This window comes from Python bivittatus, unplaced genomic scaffold, assembly GCF_059951505.1.
Source record: "Python bivittatus isolate LINGU-HERP-01145 unplaced genomic scaffold, Pbiv_v1 ctg000020_np1212, whole genome shotgun sequence".
In the NCBI taxonomy this organism is placed as follows: domain Eukaryota; kingdom Metazoa; phylum Chordata; class Lepidosauria; order Squamata; family Pythonidae; genus Python; species Python bivittatus.
The window spans coordinates 59,029,610-59,045,380 of record NW_028277030.1 but is presented as its reverse complement, the minus strand read 5'-3'; the positions used below and the strand labels follow the sequence as shown (position 1 = coordinate 59,045,380).

The 15,771-nt window shown below is 35.7% G+C and overlaps 1 protein-coding gene across 9 annotated transcripts in view; it reads right to left on the bottom strand.

Annotated features, from left to right (window-relative positions):
- The window catches only part of ARMC2 (armadillo repeat containing 2), a 72,543-nt gene that overhangs the window by 21,448 nt on the left and 35,324 nt on the right, over positions 1-15,771 (bottom strand). For 8 of the 9 annotated variants that reach the window (XR_015795865.1, XM_088139153.1, XM_088139150.1 and 5 more), the window contains 6 exons: positions 15,215-15,287; positions 14,136-14,307; positions 12,505-12,700; positions 8,692-8,768; positions 2,457-2,543; positions 862-1,037 (listed from right to left, as the gene is read on the bottom strand). Coding sequence is in view for 8 of the 9 variants with exons in the window: in XM_088139153.1 (XP_087995279.1) it covers positions 862-1,037; positions 2,457-2,543; positions 8,692-8,768; positions 12,505-12,700; positions 14,136-14,307; positions 15,215-15,287 (781 nt within the window). In the remaining variant the exon portion in view is untranslated. The remainder of the gene's footprint in view (positions 1-861; positions 1,038-2,456; positions 2,544-8,691; positions 8,769-12,504; positions 12,701-14,135; positions 14,308-15,214; positions 15,288-15,771) is intronic. The other variant, XM_025170403.2, reaches the window with a different exon arrangement.

The window sequence follows — 15,771 nt, the reverse complement described above, 5'->3', positions numbered from 1 at the left end:
AATAGGGAACTTTTTGACAGTAGGAAATTGCTAAAAACCTAGCAACAAGTTCTTACAAATTATTGTATAGCTACTAAGTGATGATTAGAGGATCCTGACAAATGTCTCTTCTTAATGAGAACTACAACAAATATACTTTCAAATAAATTAAATTTTATTTATTTATTAATACTGTATCACAAATTATATGAGCATCACATGATGGTAATTATTGCCAGCAGTTTGTAAAAATGTTATTGTATAAATAGTTGTTAATTTTTAAATGGGTTAGGAGAGATACAACACACTATAATAATGAATATTTGCTTTCCTCCTGGGTTTATTCTGCTATGTATCTCTTTGGTATTCAGCCACTCAGGTAAGAAATCAGGAAATGTTGTTCATGAATTATTCTAGGTTTCAAGTAAATGTATTCAAGTTCAAGAGAAGGGAAAAAAACTCTCACAAAGTGTAGTTACTTTTTGGGGTATAATTTTTAAGTTCAAAAAGATGTGACTAAAGTAAGCACCCAGTATTTTTATCTATTATTTAAGTGTTTGTTATATGCCATCACTTAGGCTGAAATTCTATATCTATTTACCTGAAAGTAAACTCAGTTCAAGTAAGCAACGTTACTTCTAAGTAGACAATGGCAGAACTGCACTGTCAATCTCCTAGATTTCAGGTGAATCCAACAGTACAACAGAAAGAAAATTAAATGTAATTTTAAACAGTTTATATATGGTGAGTTCTGCAACTTCTGCTGAAAAATTCATTTAATAGTTTAATTAAGTTCAGTTGTACTTCTCACCATATAAATGCAATTTCATACAAGTATCATACAATCACATTCTGTAACAGTTACAAAATAATTTAACTTACACCCAGAATGATTTTTGCTAATTTCAAGCCAAGAGGATCTGAAGCAACATCAACTAGTTTATATAACACCTTCAACAGTAAAGTTCGCCTCTTGAATCGCTTGCTGAGCATATTTCCTTCTTCTAAGGCTTGATAGAGAGTAGCACAGGCATTGCAAAGGCTTTCTACATTGTTTTCTATTTGATTTGGAAAAGCAGAAAGTTAGTAAAAAAAAAAAAAAAGTAAAGTAAAACTAAAAAAAAGTTTTAAAAAGTAAAAAGCAAAGTAAAAGTAAAGTAAAGAAAGTAAAAGTAAAAGTAAAATTGAGAGCATGTAGTGATTAAGGCACCAGGTTAGAAAGTAAAAGACTGGGAGTTTTAGTCCTGCCTTAGGCATGAAAGCTGGCTGGGTGACTTTGGGCCAGTCACTCTCTCTCAGTCCAACCCACCTAACAGGGTTGTTGTTGTTGGGAAAATAGGAGGACAAAGGAGTATTAGGTATGTTCACTGCCTTGAGTTATTTATAAAAAATAATAAAGGCAGGATAAAAAAAATCTAAAAAAATAATAATGATCAAATATTTTACAGAGGAAGGAAGGAACTTTTTTTACAAATACCACAAAGCATGCAGTATCAACAAGCACAGCTATTTTAAATTCTCTGGACCCAAACTGGAGAGTTCCTTTCAGTACTCCTCCTGAAGGCAACCCTGGAGTAGAAACTAAATAAGTAGCTTTTGATCAGTGTTATTCTACTAGATGTTTATGTGACTATCTCTACCTTTCACAGAAATAGCATGCATTTGTCTTCAACTAGAGGTACAAAAGAGTGCAGAATGGGTCCATGTGTAGCCTGCTAGCATCCTTTTCATAGGTAATAAAGCTCTTCTCCCAGAATGGATGGGATCAAAAATATAGGCCTTCTTTGCATTGATGGTGAGATGGGGGAACTGAAGGGGCGAAATGAATACATCAAACTTGGAACATGTTTAGGGCATTCATTCCACCCCTTAAAACTCCTAAAACCATTTCCAAAACAGGTCATGACTTTTGAAATGTGTCCCCTGATATGCCACTGAAAGCCTAGGACAGATCTTGAGCTCCCCTCCCCCATTCTTAAACAACTAATCTAACCAAGCACCAGATACACATGGCCAAGACATAAAACTGTGGAACACAGAATTAGTTATATTTAGCAACAGGCTTGCAAGTATTATGAATTAGAAAAAATACCCACAAATATGGTGGTCTCCATGTTTTTTTTTTAATCTTTAACTCCTGATATGGGATTTGTCATTCAAAATATCTGAAATGTACCAGGTTGCCTACTTTCAGTACATGCTATTAATATTTACAGCTTCTTTGAAAGCTTCTTTGTCTTATACATTCCCAGAGGACTTTTAAACCTTGCAAATATATCTATATATCTCCATCCCACTTTGCCCCCAATCTAAATAGCTAAGAACAGGAATACAGGTTGTCTCTTCAAGCCAGCAGTGGGATTATTTAAAATTGGTAATAGGAAAAATATTATTAAAAATAAGAAATCAATGGAAAGAAGCCTTGAAAAGTCTAACTTATGAAACCCAAACAGATTTTATAGAACTATATTATTTACCAATCTCTAATTCATGTAAAATTGGCAAAACTTTTATTTTCCAGTAGTTTTCTTCTTCTTCCATTTCATTTGTTCCCAAAGTATTTTCTGAAACATGTAAACATATTATTGAGGACCATGTACTAACATTCATTTTCAAATAGTCACACAACAAAACTATCGCAAAACATTTCATACATTGTAACTTGTTCTATAACAGTATGTGCCAATCAGGTAAAAATTAAATATTTCAATAGAAATTCCCTAGGAATCTAACTTCAACAGCCTCAGTAATAAAAAGAAGAAAAACAGGAAACTTAAGCAAAGGCAGACAAATTGAGAAGTTCCTTCTCTCTGTGGTTTATTGGTATAACCACAGCTTTGTATGCTGGTCACAAAAATGACACTGGTCTACATTTATTGGCTGCTGTTTTTAGCATGTAAAATTCAAGAGCCTTAGCAACACTGAGCTTCAGAGAACTGAATGTTACTTATCTTAAAAATCTAACTACTGTACAGAAGGGAATTATTACAATGCTAATAATATTAACTTGCTAGTTCTTCACTTGAGTAAATTAACTTTTGGTCCACAGAAATAATTCTTTTAGATATAAAAGCACAAACAAGCTGATTGAAGAGTAGCTGGGAACACACAATGGATGAATTTGGACAGTTTAGCCTTGCCAAACATGATCTGGGCTCTCATGGTACAAAACCAATCTCTATTTTCTTTCCCTTTAATAAGATTAAAATTACACGCATGTACAAACAAACACACAAATGGCAGCTCATTTATTTTTATTTACAAATTTATATGCTACAAATTTATATGGCTCTGGATGGCTTAAAATCTCTCTTTCTCTCCCTCTCTCCAAGTTTGCAAAAAATACAAAAGAGTGCCAATATCAGTTTTCTTGAAACTGACATGTAATAAATAATAAAAATTACATAGAAGACAAAATGACAAAGATGTGCAAAATATTCCATGCATGGAATATGTGTGGAACAGGCAGTATCAAATGATGCATTCTACATGAGTTTAGTCCAGGGACAGATCCAGAACAGATCCAGAACACACATGTTCTGGGCAGAATTGTTCCAGGGACAGAGAAAATGGGAAAACACAAAGCCACTGGTTACAGCCAGACTGTGATTCACCTAGTACAGTCTAACTGAAATTCCAAAAGATAGTACATTTTCCAGTTTATCTGCACCCCCACAAAATGGATATTAAATAACATGGAAAACAGCACCAACTTTCAAAGAGTTCCCACCTTCTGAAAGAATACAAAAAGGTAAGCATGATGTCTTCCATCCCCAGCTCCCTCAAGCGCTCTAAAAGGATACCACAGTCAATAGTATCAAAAGCTGATGAAATTTAGGAAAATCAATACTTCCCCATCTCTCTCTCAGGACAGATAATCCATCAGGGTGACTGAGGCCATCTCCATGCCAAATCTAGTTCCGAACTGAAAGGATCTAGACATGCCATTTTCTGAAAGAGTTCCTGGAGCTGTAGTGCCATTGTCTTCTTTATGGCTATATTGGAAATCAGTGGACCAGCTTAAATGGGTTGAATCTAGAGATGGTTAATTAAGCATCTCTAGATTCTTAATTAACCCTCACCAACACCAACTACACTCAGAGCCAGTATGGGATGGAGTGGCACAGAAATAAGTAAGCAAGCTTTTAAATACCAGAGGAGCTCTGTTGCAGAGAAATATTAATATGCTCTGAAATCACTGGCAAGACAAATTCCACAGATGCACTTTAAGTCAAGCTGGGGTGATAACTAACAGATAAATTGAGGACTGAACCAAACCATGAACCTTACTGTCTACCTTGAGATAAAGAAGAAATGTGACCTATACTTCTCCCACAAGTGCCATGCCATTCTTCTCTCTTCACTCATTATTGTTGGTGCTGGTGCTGGTGCTGCTCTCTATGAATGCTTACTTCTACCAACTGGGACCATATACACCTATAGGCAAAGCCATTATCTTATGCTCATTGCCAGCCCAATTAGAATTCTGCCACGTGGGGTTCAGCATGCCTTTTGGGAAGACAAGCAGCCTCTGCTGGAGGAGGTGACCTTGGAAAGGGAATTTTTATTGCTTCTCTTCCCTGACTAACAAGATGTTTCAGTGCAAGAGATAAAAAAATAGATGGCTCCCACCTTGCTTCTTCCAACTGATATTTAGAGTTAGAAGACAGCTCACGTTTTCTGTTACAATGTGATCATGTATAGAGGGGAAAGAGTTTACTAAAAATCTGTGAATACTAACTGGTGGGGAACATAAGAGGGAAGATGCCATAATACTCATGTCAATGCTGTGGGTTTCCCATAATCCAGAAGTAAGCAATAAAGTATAAGCACTCGAGGGGGCTTAGGTAATAAAATCCAATTCAATGAAAAAACAAAAATTAATGAAATTAGTAACAACATACAACCCAGCAGATTCTACAATGTAAATTCAATTGCTGCTAAAAAAAACAACAGAACCACTGTGGTGTAGTGCAAGGTTTTTCAAACTGTGTTCTGTGGAACCCTAGGATTCTACAAGAGACTAAGGGAGAAATAAAAAAGGGGTGTCCATAGCAATTTTTCTAAGGTATAGCAGAAAGGACAGGGCTTGTCAACTGATATTCAAAAGCATCCCCCCACCCAGGATGTTTGTGCTTATGATGACTCATCCCCCCTCATCCAAGCAGCAGGAATTCAGGGAATTTCTTTTTTTAACTAAAGGGTCTATGACCTGAAAAACTTTTAAAATCCCTGGTGCAATGATTAGAGTTTTGGAGCAGAGGTTCACGTCCACTTCATCTAATGAAACCCACTGGATGACCTCAAATCAGTAACTTTTCTTAGCCCAATGTATCCTCTGAAAACAAAAATTGTGATGTACAAGCTCCTGGAGGAATGACAGGAACTAAAGAATACATAAATACAACTTTATCAAGAAAAGAATAAAGAAAGGAGCCTGAAAAAATGAGGCCTAACATATCCATATACCAACCCATTCAGATAGCCCTAACTGCTCTTAAAGGCTGACAAGTGAACAAATATCCTCCTACCTTCTATGTATATGGCCTTCTTAGTGGAGAGCAACAGATTAAGCAACTTAGTCTAAACTGTTTACGGTTTCAGATTTGAACTATCAGTTTTAATTGGGATCAGAAATGCACCAGTAGTCAGCACAGCTGATACTGCATAGATTGCCTACATTTTGACCATCTCATCTGCACCAAGTCAAATTTATGAACTGTAAAAGCAGACTGATGTATAGCAGTCTGTGTGCATTTAATAATTTTCCCCTTAAGTCATATTAACACTGTAATTGGTAGCAATTCTTAGAAGGGACCTGTAAGCCATACCCAAGGCTTTTCTCAACTACAGCAACTCTGGGACTGCAGATTCTGTACAGCTGCATCTAGAGCCAGATTAGGTCTCATTTTAGTCACCTTCTTCACCTCAAAATCTCTAGACACTAGAGATGATAAATAATAATACTTTGGTCCAAATTTCTGGATGACTAAACTCAAGAGTCTTAGATAAATGTCGACAAGCATGGGGAATACAATGGAACTACATGACATTATATTGTTTAATGATGTGGAATGGAACACAAGTTTCCACTATCACTTTGATATAATTTCTCAACTCAGGACTAGAATTTCCATAATACCATGGCTTCTGAGTCCTCCACAGATAAACCATTGGGAGGGACACTGCATTCCTTCCATATAATTTGCATCGTATTATAGTGTAACAAAGTTTGATTCTGTTCTGTAATGAATTTGAAACAAGATGATTCATTCTAATCAATATAATCTAGCTCTGCTAGATTAATTCCAACACTTTGCCCAAAATTTTGCAATCGATCAGTTGAATTAAATCATCTTTTTTTCATTAAAAGTTTCATCGTTGTTCGCCAAGTTTCAAGGACCTCACTATCCTCCACCCCAGCTCTGCCAATTTCACAAACCAGGGCAAATAAGGGTCTAAGGATCAACCTTCCAATAAGTTTGTGCACGACTAAACAAGCTGAAAAACATCCTGACCATCATATTCTACCTTTTGTTTAGCTTGGACTCCTTCAAAACAAAGATACATAAACCAGCAGAAATATAAATTTTATACAAAAAATGTCTAATCAGCCATAAGCTTCTAACTACCCGAAAAAAACTTTGATTGAAAAAGTATGATCAAAGACAAAATCTTATTTATATTAGTCTTCATTACAAGTATTCCACCACTGCATGTTAAGCACTCATCCAGCATCTTCAGCTGCCCAAAATATCAAGGAACCAACATCATTCTATGACTAGGAAAAATGTTAGGGATAGCCTGACTGGTATCCTTATTCTTAGTGAGGTCTAACATGAGAGTTGTCATCTAAGAGTATTGGCAAGATGCTAGTTAAGCCTGTAGTAAGCCTGCTATTAAGCTTACTTAAGCTTGTAGTAACTCAGGAATCCATCTTAGTCTGCTTCTGAGGAAGTGCATCAAACGTGGTCTCCCATTCTTGCAGAGGTTAAAGATATATCTGCTATATCTGGTATTTTTAAACTCCACCCCCTATCACTACCAGTTTCTTAATTCATCAATGAAATAATTCATTTCACCCCAATCCAAAACCAAAAACTAAATGTGTAGGGCAGATTTTGTTTCAGACATGCCCACTGTTGGTATGGCAGCCTGTTTTATCCACTCAGGCAGATATATGACTAGCAAGAAAAGTTATTTATAAGCCAAAGCAATATCAACCCACCCACATCCAGACTAAGTGAGTTGATACTATATTAGAAATAATGTACTCGCTTGAGAAAAGTTGATCACGTTCATTTGTCCAAGCAGATGTGCTAATGAAAGTCAGATTGCTTTTAAACTAGTACATCAGAGACAATACATCTTTCAAAACATGCCTAGACTACAAGAAACCATATATAAGTCATCAACATTTTGTTTATGGGAAATGGATGAAACATAGAAAAATAAGCCCTACCAGCTAGGAAGAAGTGGTGACTTAGCAAAACAGAGCTAAATGCACCTAGATCAGACGCTAAATCTACACTCCAGCATAATTTTAGTATAAAAACATTAGGAAAGAAAACAAATAATCACCACCTCATGATATATTGCCACCACTATAAATTTAACTGAATAAATCTGGAAAATGCCTTTAAAAACTGTTTACTTATATTGCTAAATGTCATCAACATTTGCTTTAGTATTTTTCCATATCTGTTTAATTTGTAGTTAATATAAGACTAGCAGGATTGGAAGAAAGAAAAGCTGGAATCCAAACTGGGTTAAAGCACTAGCAGTTTGATATATGTGGATGACACCACCTTATTAGCTAAAAATAAAGATTTAGAAAAGTTCATTAGGAAAGTAAACATGGAAAGTGAAAAATCTAGATTAATGTTAGATATTAAGACAAAGGCAATGCCAACCAGTGTGCTTAACTGATTCACAACTGAGTGGAAATACAGATAGTCCTCAGTTAATGACCACAATTGGGACCAGAATTTAGGTTGCTAAGCAATGCAGTCACTAAGTGAATCATCACATGACCAGACCCGATTTCATGACCTTTTTTGTGGCGGTCATTAAGCAAATCACTGCAGTCGTTAAGTGAATCATGTGGTCATTAAGCGAATCATGCGGTTGTTAAGCAGTCTTGGTCATTAAGTGAATCATGCAGTTCCCCACTGATTTTGCTGGAAGAAAGACTGACTATTCCATTGAGGCAATGATTGCTAAGTAGAAACTCACACTTAGGGCATGCAATGAGAGCTGATGATGGACTAGATAAAATTACTATTCTGGCAAAGTTGATGGGTGTAGAAGATGGGAAGGCAAAGTAGATGGATGAAATCAGAGATATCACTGGAGAGTCCCCAGAAAAACTGTGGAGTGTCACCAGGAACAAGTGAAGATGGAGAATAATTGTCCATAGATTCACCAGGAGTCAGGCCTAACTCAATGATACCCAACAACTGTACAAATGAGCTTAAGCAGGCCAAAGATCATGTGGAGAAATAAATAATCACTTAGTTTCATTTTATCAATTTATATGTTATGACAAACCAGGAATTGTGGACAATTAGATTAAGTTACAGTTTATTCTTCCTTTTGGACGCATGAGAAAAGTACTTAAGACTGAAAGTTTGCTCTGGCTTGCCAAGGCTCATTCACGTATAATTAAATTACAGTTAAAAATTACATATGGGCCAAGTCTGTAACATGTACCTGATTTAGTTGCAGATTTAGTCCTTTCAATATAGTCTGGATATGATAAAGGAGACTCCTGTCTATTAAACTGGTCACTAAAAAAGGGGGGGAAAATTAGCAATAACTTTTAAAAGTGCCAAAAAGTCAAAATTATGAATGCATATATAATACTTATTCTGACCTTTCATGCATTCAACAGGGAATGCATTTTGGTAAGTAGAGAGCAGTTTTTAACACTGATGACCTTGTCAAACTGTGCCCCTAGATCTCTCTGCAGCCAAATAATTTGGATTTCCTCAGGAACCACAATTGCTCTCGCTCTCTCTCTACATACATACATACATACATACACCCATAATATATTAATTGCTAAACAGTTTGAGTAGGGATATTAATCAATATATTTTACTCCATTTATAAAAATTATTTATCATAACTTTCAATCAACTGCTGCAAATACCTTAATAACTTTCTGATAGATTAGGAGTTAACACTTCTCTTCCAACCCAAAGAAACCTCCTGTAATCTAATTTGGTCAGGGGTTGGCAACACTCATTACAGCTAACTGCAACTCACAATGAGATTAGCAGTGTGCTCCCAAGAGGCTTGTTTTTAGCACACTCTACCAAGAGTTGATACTGTGAGTTGAGTAGGCGGCCAAACCACCTGTTTCTCAAGTTAAATTATCTCACCACAACCAGTATGGGGATTTCATCAGCTGGGAAGGACCAGAAGTCTGTTTGCTCTCTCTCAGGCTAAGCTGAGGAAAGGAAATTGAGGGTTTATTTATATCTTCTGGCCAAAGTCTTGAAAGCGATACCCAGTCCTATATGCCACATATAACTTTTTAATTAACAAGGAATATAGATGGGATAAACCACAAAATCTTTCACCTTCTCTTAGACTTCTAATTCTGTTTCCTTACATTAGAAATGAAACTGCCTGTTCTTTTATGAATGATTTAATGTTACACGTATTGCTTTCATTTATTTACATAATGTATTTAATTTAACACAATTTCATACAGCATTTTAAACTAAATCTATGCATGGTGCAGTAAAAGAATTGTGCCACAAGAGGTCGTCATTACTGAACATAAGAACTGATGAGCTTCTGAGACTGAGCAGACAGAATCACGTAAGACACGATATTAGTGCCAGGAGATAAGGAACAAAGCATAGAAACCTCAAATTCTATAAACACTAATTTAGTTGAGCAGCAATTAATGTGAATTTACGTATCAACATTAGCCTTTAAAAAGTTTGAAACGTTATTCCTTTCATTTGTTTTTGTTTTTTACAAATAATTTTCTAGTTTTGTTTTGAAATTTATAGAAAAGTGAAAAACCTGCATGGAGTTCCAATTCAACTTGTCAGTCTTAACTAACAGATTTTCATTAAAAAGGCATCTGATTTATCTCAGGGAAGTTAGGAAATTGGGATAATTTATATCAATTATAGAAAAGAAAACTTTTAATTTTAAAAATACCTACTGAAAACCATTCATAAGGAATTGTATTATTATTTCACAGGAACTGTTTAAATAAGCAACATTTATCACCTACGAACCTATAAGGTTGTAAGATAGTTCTTAGAGTATGGTTAGATCGTCATGCCTCAAATATTATTTGAGAATGGGAATGGAGCAACAGAGGAGAAAAGTAGAAAACAAGTGTAGAAGGGATTAACATTATGTGAATTATTTTTAGCTTTTTTTTTTTTATCTGTTCAATCGTGTCCAATTCTCAGAGACTGCTTGGACAAGTCCCTGCAGTTTTCTTGGCAAGGTTTTCAAAAGTAGTTTGTCACTGCCTCCTTCCTAGGCTGAGACAGTGACTGGCCCAAGGTCACCCAGCTGGCTTCGTGCCTAAGGCAGGACTAGAACTCACAGTCTCCCGGTTTCTAGCCTGATGCCTTAACCACTACACTAAACTGGCTCTCATTTTTAGCTATACCCTAAGCATATTATCTGAAGTGGAGACATTTAAATTAGAGCAGTGATGGAGAATCTATGACACGCGTGTCAAAAGTGACATGCCATGCCATTTTTGGTGACACACCAGTGTTCACCAACATCCAACAACTATTCTCCCTGTTTGAGTTACCAAAGAAATTGAGTTTGTTTTACTTGTATTTCATTTTTGTAATTATTTGAAGTTTCTTTATATAATACATAGTACCACACATGATTGGACTGTATGTTTTAAAAATAAATGAATATGTAAAGAATTGTTTCTCTTTTGTTCAGGGGGGTTGACATGCCAACAGAGTCAAGTTAGGCATTTTCTGAATTTTTGACCTGCTGAGCCCAAAAGATATCACTGAATTAGAGGTATCTTTTATCATTTTAACCAACTCTACCTATCAGTGTAAATTCTACATTTAAAAGGACTTTCACCTAAGATTTCATACTTTACTGCTACAGTTAACATTGCCAATGAACTTAAACTAAAACAATTGTGGCATTTAAACAAGTAGCTCAAGGAGAATACACATAAGGAAAGGTGAAAATACGTTGAGAGAGGTTAATTAGGTTAGATGTAGGTAAATGCAATTAACTGAAACAGTAATTCTGCAGTGTAAGCTACAAAAGTAAATATTTGAACAAATGAGTAAATTTAACAATTATCAGTCTGCAGGAGGTTTATTTTTATCAATTATGAAGAAAAGTATATACTAATCCTCTTGCAACCAAATATTCATTTGGGTACAAAAACTAATTCCCACTTCTGCTTCTATATACAATGAGCAGAATAAAAACAAATTTGGGAACATTCTAAACATTTTAGCAGCCTATGGCATTCGTATTATTTTAAAGCATATACTGAAATGATATAGACCCAGCTCAGAACAGAGATGTGAGTGTTCCTGGAAACAACACTGTAACTGTACACTCTCAAGTAACTTCAGTGTAGGCTGGGGGGTAGGGGGCAGCAGCTATTACTGGCTTCAATTGGAATATCAACTACAGTATGTCCTTTCCTGAACACAAACAGCTACTAACTTCCATGTTCTGATAATTTCAAGCTTAAACCGCTATAACCTGCTCCATATGTGGTTACTGTTGCAGCTGGGCCAGAAGCTGAAGCTGCAGCTACAGTGGAGCAACTGGCTGTTTACATATTACAGTTCTGCTGAAATCATTACACTGGGTTGCTAAGCCAGGTTCAAAGTTCGGCTTCTGATATATTAGAACTAAACAACTTGGGACTAGATATCTTGATGGCCCGACTAGGATGTTACTGATCCAGACACTAATTGAGAGAGTCTAGAAGGTCACTTCTGGAAGTTTTTCTCTGCTTATATTCCTGAAGTGCCAATAATTACAACCCCCTTGCCTTGGCCTCTTCTGTATGGAGTAAGTTTTTTTCCTGTTTTTCTTTTTCCTGTATATTGGTTTTTAAAAATACTGTTCTTAACTTATAGCTTTTAATTGTTATTGTATATTTTGAAAGTAGCTTAGAGATGTTTTTGTATAAGAAGCAGGATATAAAATTATTTATTTATTTTATATTTATTTCAATATTTCAAATTCTAGGCCACCCAATTCCAACTCTGGACAACTTAACACACAAAAACTGTAAAATTTCAAATAAAACTCAAAAATACAAGTTATGCAGAAGCAGCAGCAGCCAACTCCCCCCACCTACCCACAGAGATAAAAACAGACAATACCCTACCCAGCTCCGCTTTACCCTAACCTAAGGCCTACGGAGTCATGTTTTTAATACACTTTTAAGGCTGGTAAGGTGGGAGCCGTGCAAATCTCCAGGGAGATGCTCTTCCAGAACAATATATGAGGAGAAAATGGTAAAGTTAAATAAATACTGACCTTTGCCTGTTCAGTTGTGCCGGAAATGGTTTGCCTGTCATTTGCGGAAACACTTCTCCTACTATCTTATTATGATGGTCTGTATAAGTTAGTGGAAGACATGCATCTCTAACACTCAACTGGATAGGCAGCTTTTGTGAAAAACTTTCATGATCACTCCTTGAAATAACTTGTTCTTCAAAACTCAGCCTCTTACCTGTATTAAACAAGACTTGCAATATTCTCATTAGATAAACACGCAGAAAGATAGCTTTTAAGATTGAAGGGACAGTCTATTCTGAAATATTATTTTTCACATATTCACTGTTTTTGCTAACTAACCGCAACTGAACTATATTGTATCTTTATAAAGAAGAGATGTGATTGATTTTCCTTCCATCGAAGATTTTTTTAAAGAAATATAAATGTTTAAAATGTTTTTAAAAGTCCTTTTTTCAAAATTTCAACTGTATGCCAACCTCCTTATTTCTAAACAAATGTCATTCTATGTTATCCTTATATGTTTAGCTAAATGCATCCCTATTCATCTAACCTGCTGTAGAATGTGGTGCACCTTATCCGCAATAATTTAGATCCAGAGCTTGCCTAGCATAAAGATGCTCATAGAACACTAGCTGAGCGAGAAAGGCAATTTTCAGATTCTCACTGCATCCGTTTGCACTACATCACTCCATCAGATTGGAAGTTTTACCAGAACAGTGTAGAAGGCTGCAGGATAGATGAAATGGGCAAACACATTTATTTATTTAGAAACTTATATGACTCCTATTTCATACATGATAATCCTAGGCAGCTCACAATAATAATCAGTAAAAGCAGAATAAATAAAACCAACCAAACCTCACAACATCTTATATCTCAACCACAGTGCCGCAACATCCCATAAACTCTACATACTCTTGAATTTGCTGGGCTCACTTCTATCCTAGCCCCAAGTCTGGGCGAAGAGGCTTGTCTTCATCTCTTTCCACTAGCATGATCATTCACTAAACTGAAAGACTTGCATGGACTAAAGGCTAATTTAGAGCTCAAGCTAATACATAAAGTTATAATATTATACACATTTGCCTTTGAGAAATCTCACCAAACTCAATGGTGCTTACTTCTAAGATGGAAATATATATTGGGTTGCATTGATCAATAAAACTATTGCAGCTTTAATCAAAGACAGAAATTTGGATAAAAGTATGGCTCCATTTAGTCAATGTATTGAAGACCTGATTACACTTGCTACTTATGAGCAGATTGCCTATGGACATAGACTTTGTATGGACAAGTATAATGAAATATGGGACTCATTTATGCAAAACACACTGGGTTAAAAAAACAACAACAGGATAGTCATATAACTCTATTAGAAATATATATGTACTTGAATAACATTTGTATTAGATAAGCATGTATAGAATTGGAACTGTGTACTATTATAATGATATATTAACTTTTTGTTGTTGTATTTTTTCACTTTTATGTTAAAGCAATTTTATGTATTTTTTTCCTTTTTTGTAATTAAAAAGTAAATAAAGACTGAAATTTGGATTCATGTTCTTCAAAGGCTGACTTCATTATTTAAAAAAAGGATTTGTGTTAAAAATATTGTTATAGAGAAAATTATGGATAAGCATTCTTACTGTCATTGGGAAGAAATAGTTTATCAGGAAGTAGATTTCCACAGGAAGCAGTTCTAAACAACCTCGCACGAGCATTGCTGACTTTTCTGATCGCCTCTGAATCCACTGGTGGCAAAGGTGGAGAAACACAATGCTCTTCATCATTTGAGGCTGATGACAGCAATTTTGGCTTCTGTTATAAGACAAGATTTAATTTAGCATATAAACAATTCAGCCAAAAGAGTGCAAGTTCCCAATTCCTTAGAGGATTTTCTTACAGAGGTTCTCACTGGGCACCACAGAATTTGAGCCACAACTAAAAAGATTGTATTGAATAAATTAGATACAAATGCATATTAGTCCACTTTATTAACTACAACAGGCAGAGCTGTATATATGCTGCAGTTCCGTTAACAGTGGGTAAAATTCACAAAAAGTGCTAGTGGGCACAGAATTCACTTTTTCAAGAATCTCAGTTTATAAAACAAAATCCTAGCATTTATGAATGCTAGTGATATGGGAAATGCTTGCATAAATCTCAAAATCAGAGAAATAGTAGAATAAGATTTCCAGCGGAAGGTGAGTACCACAGCTCAGGACTTAAGTACTCTGAAACTAGGCCTTCTATTGACAGCAACCCGAAAAATGCAAGAATCAATATTTAGTCCTTCTGAACTGGGGCTACCTATCTTGGCCCTCACACTTGGATCACATAATTAACAAAAGGTGCAGTTGCTCTTTGAACCAAAGGAGTGGAGCTCAGATTTCTCTCCTGAACAAGAGCATTCTCTAGCCTGCTTACCACATCTCCAGCCATCAACACTGGAGAAGCCAATGGCCACAGAAAAAGTATACTATATCTTTTATAGCCAGTTATAGTACCTAAGGGGTCTATTTTGGCTAGGCATGAACTATCTGGTTGCTATAAGCTAGATGGCAACTCTGCAATCTCCTTTGCCCCTCTTGTGATCCGAGTACCCCATGGAATATGGCAGTGGGTTTAAGCATCAACTGCATAATCCCCATAAATTGCAGCTTTTCTTGGTGTCAAGATTTAATTTGGCAAAAGTATACAAGCACTGCCAAAAATAAATACGCACATAGTCCAGCGGGCTGAGGCGTGCACAAGAGACAGGTCTTGACTCAACTGACTCAAAGCTTGAAGAGTGGAGACTGGAATGAAAAACAAATCATAATAATCAATGTGTACACAGCTATTTATATGTTTTTCACCACAAGATTTCCCTCTGTATGTCACTAATAGAGTTGAAATATTTTTACTGCCCAATTGCTTAATTTACCTCAAACCTCTTTCCTGGAATAACATGTAAAAGACAAAAATGCTTTGTTAGAAAGAAAAAACAAAAGTTTTAGTTCTATCTCATGGATTTCTAGCTTATAAATTCAGTGGAAGAATGAATGTTTTTTTTTTTTTGGTCCCTTCTGTGTGTGCTGATGAATAATCACAGTGGTTCGCCATTCATTGACAATGCTTCTCCTATACAAGCAATTTTTTTCAGAATCACAAAATCAACAGAAAAAGAGTTTTAGCCAGTATATTAGAACAGCTTTAGCTTCCCACAAACAAAACCTAATAATAGTTTTGGACTGACATTTTCATTTGAGAAGTTAATAACTTTAAATATTTCTAGAGGAT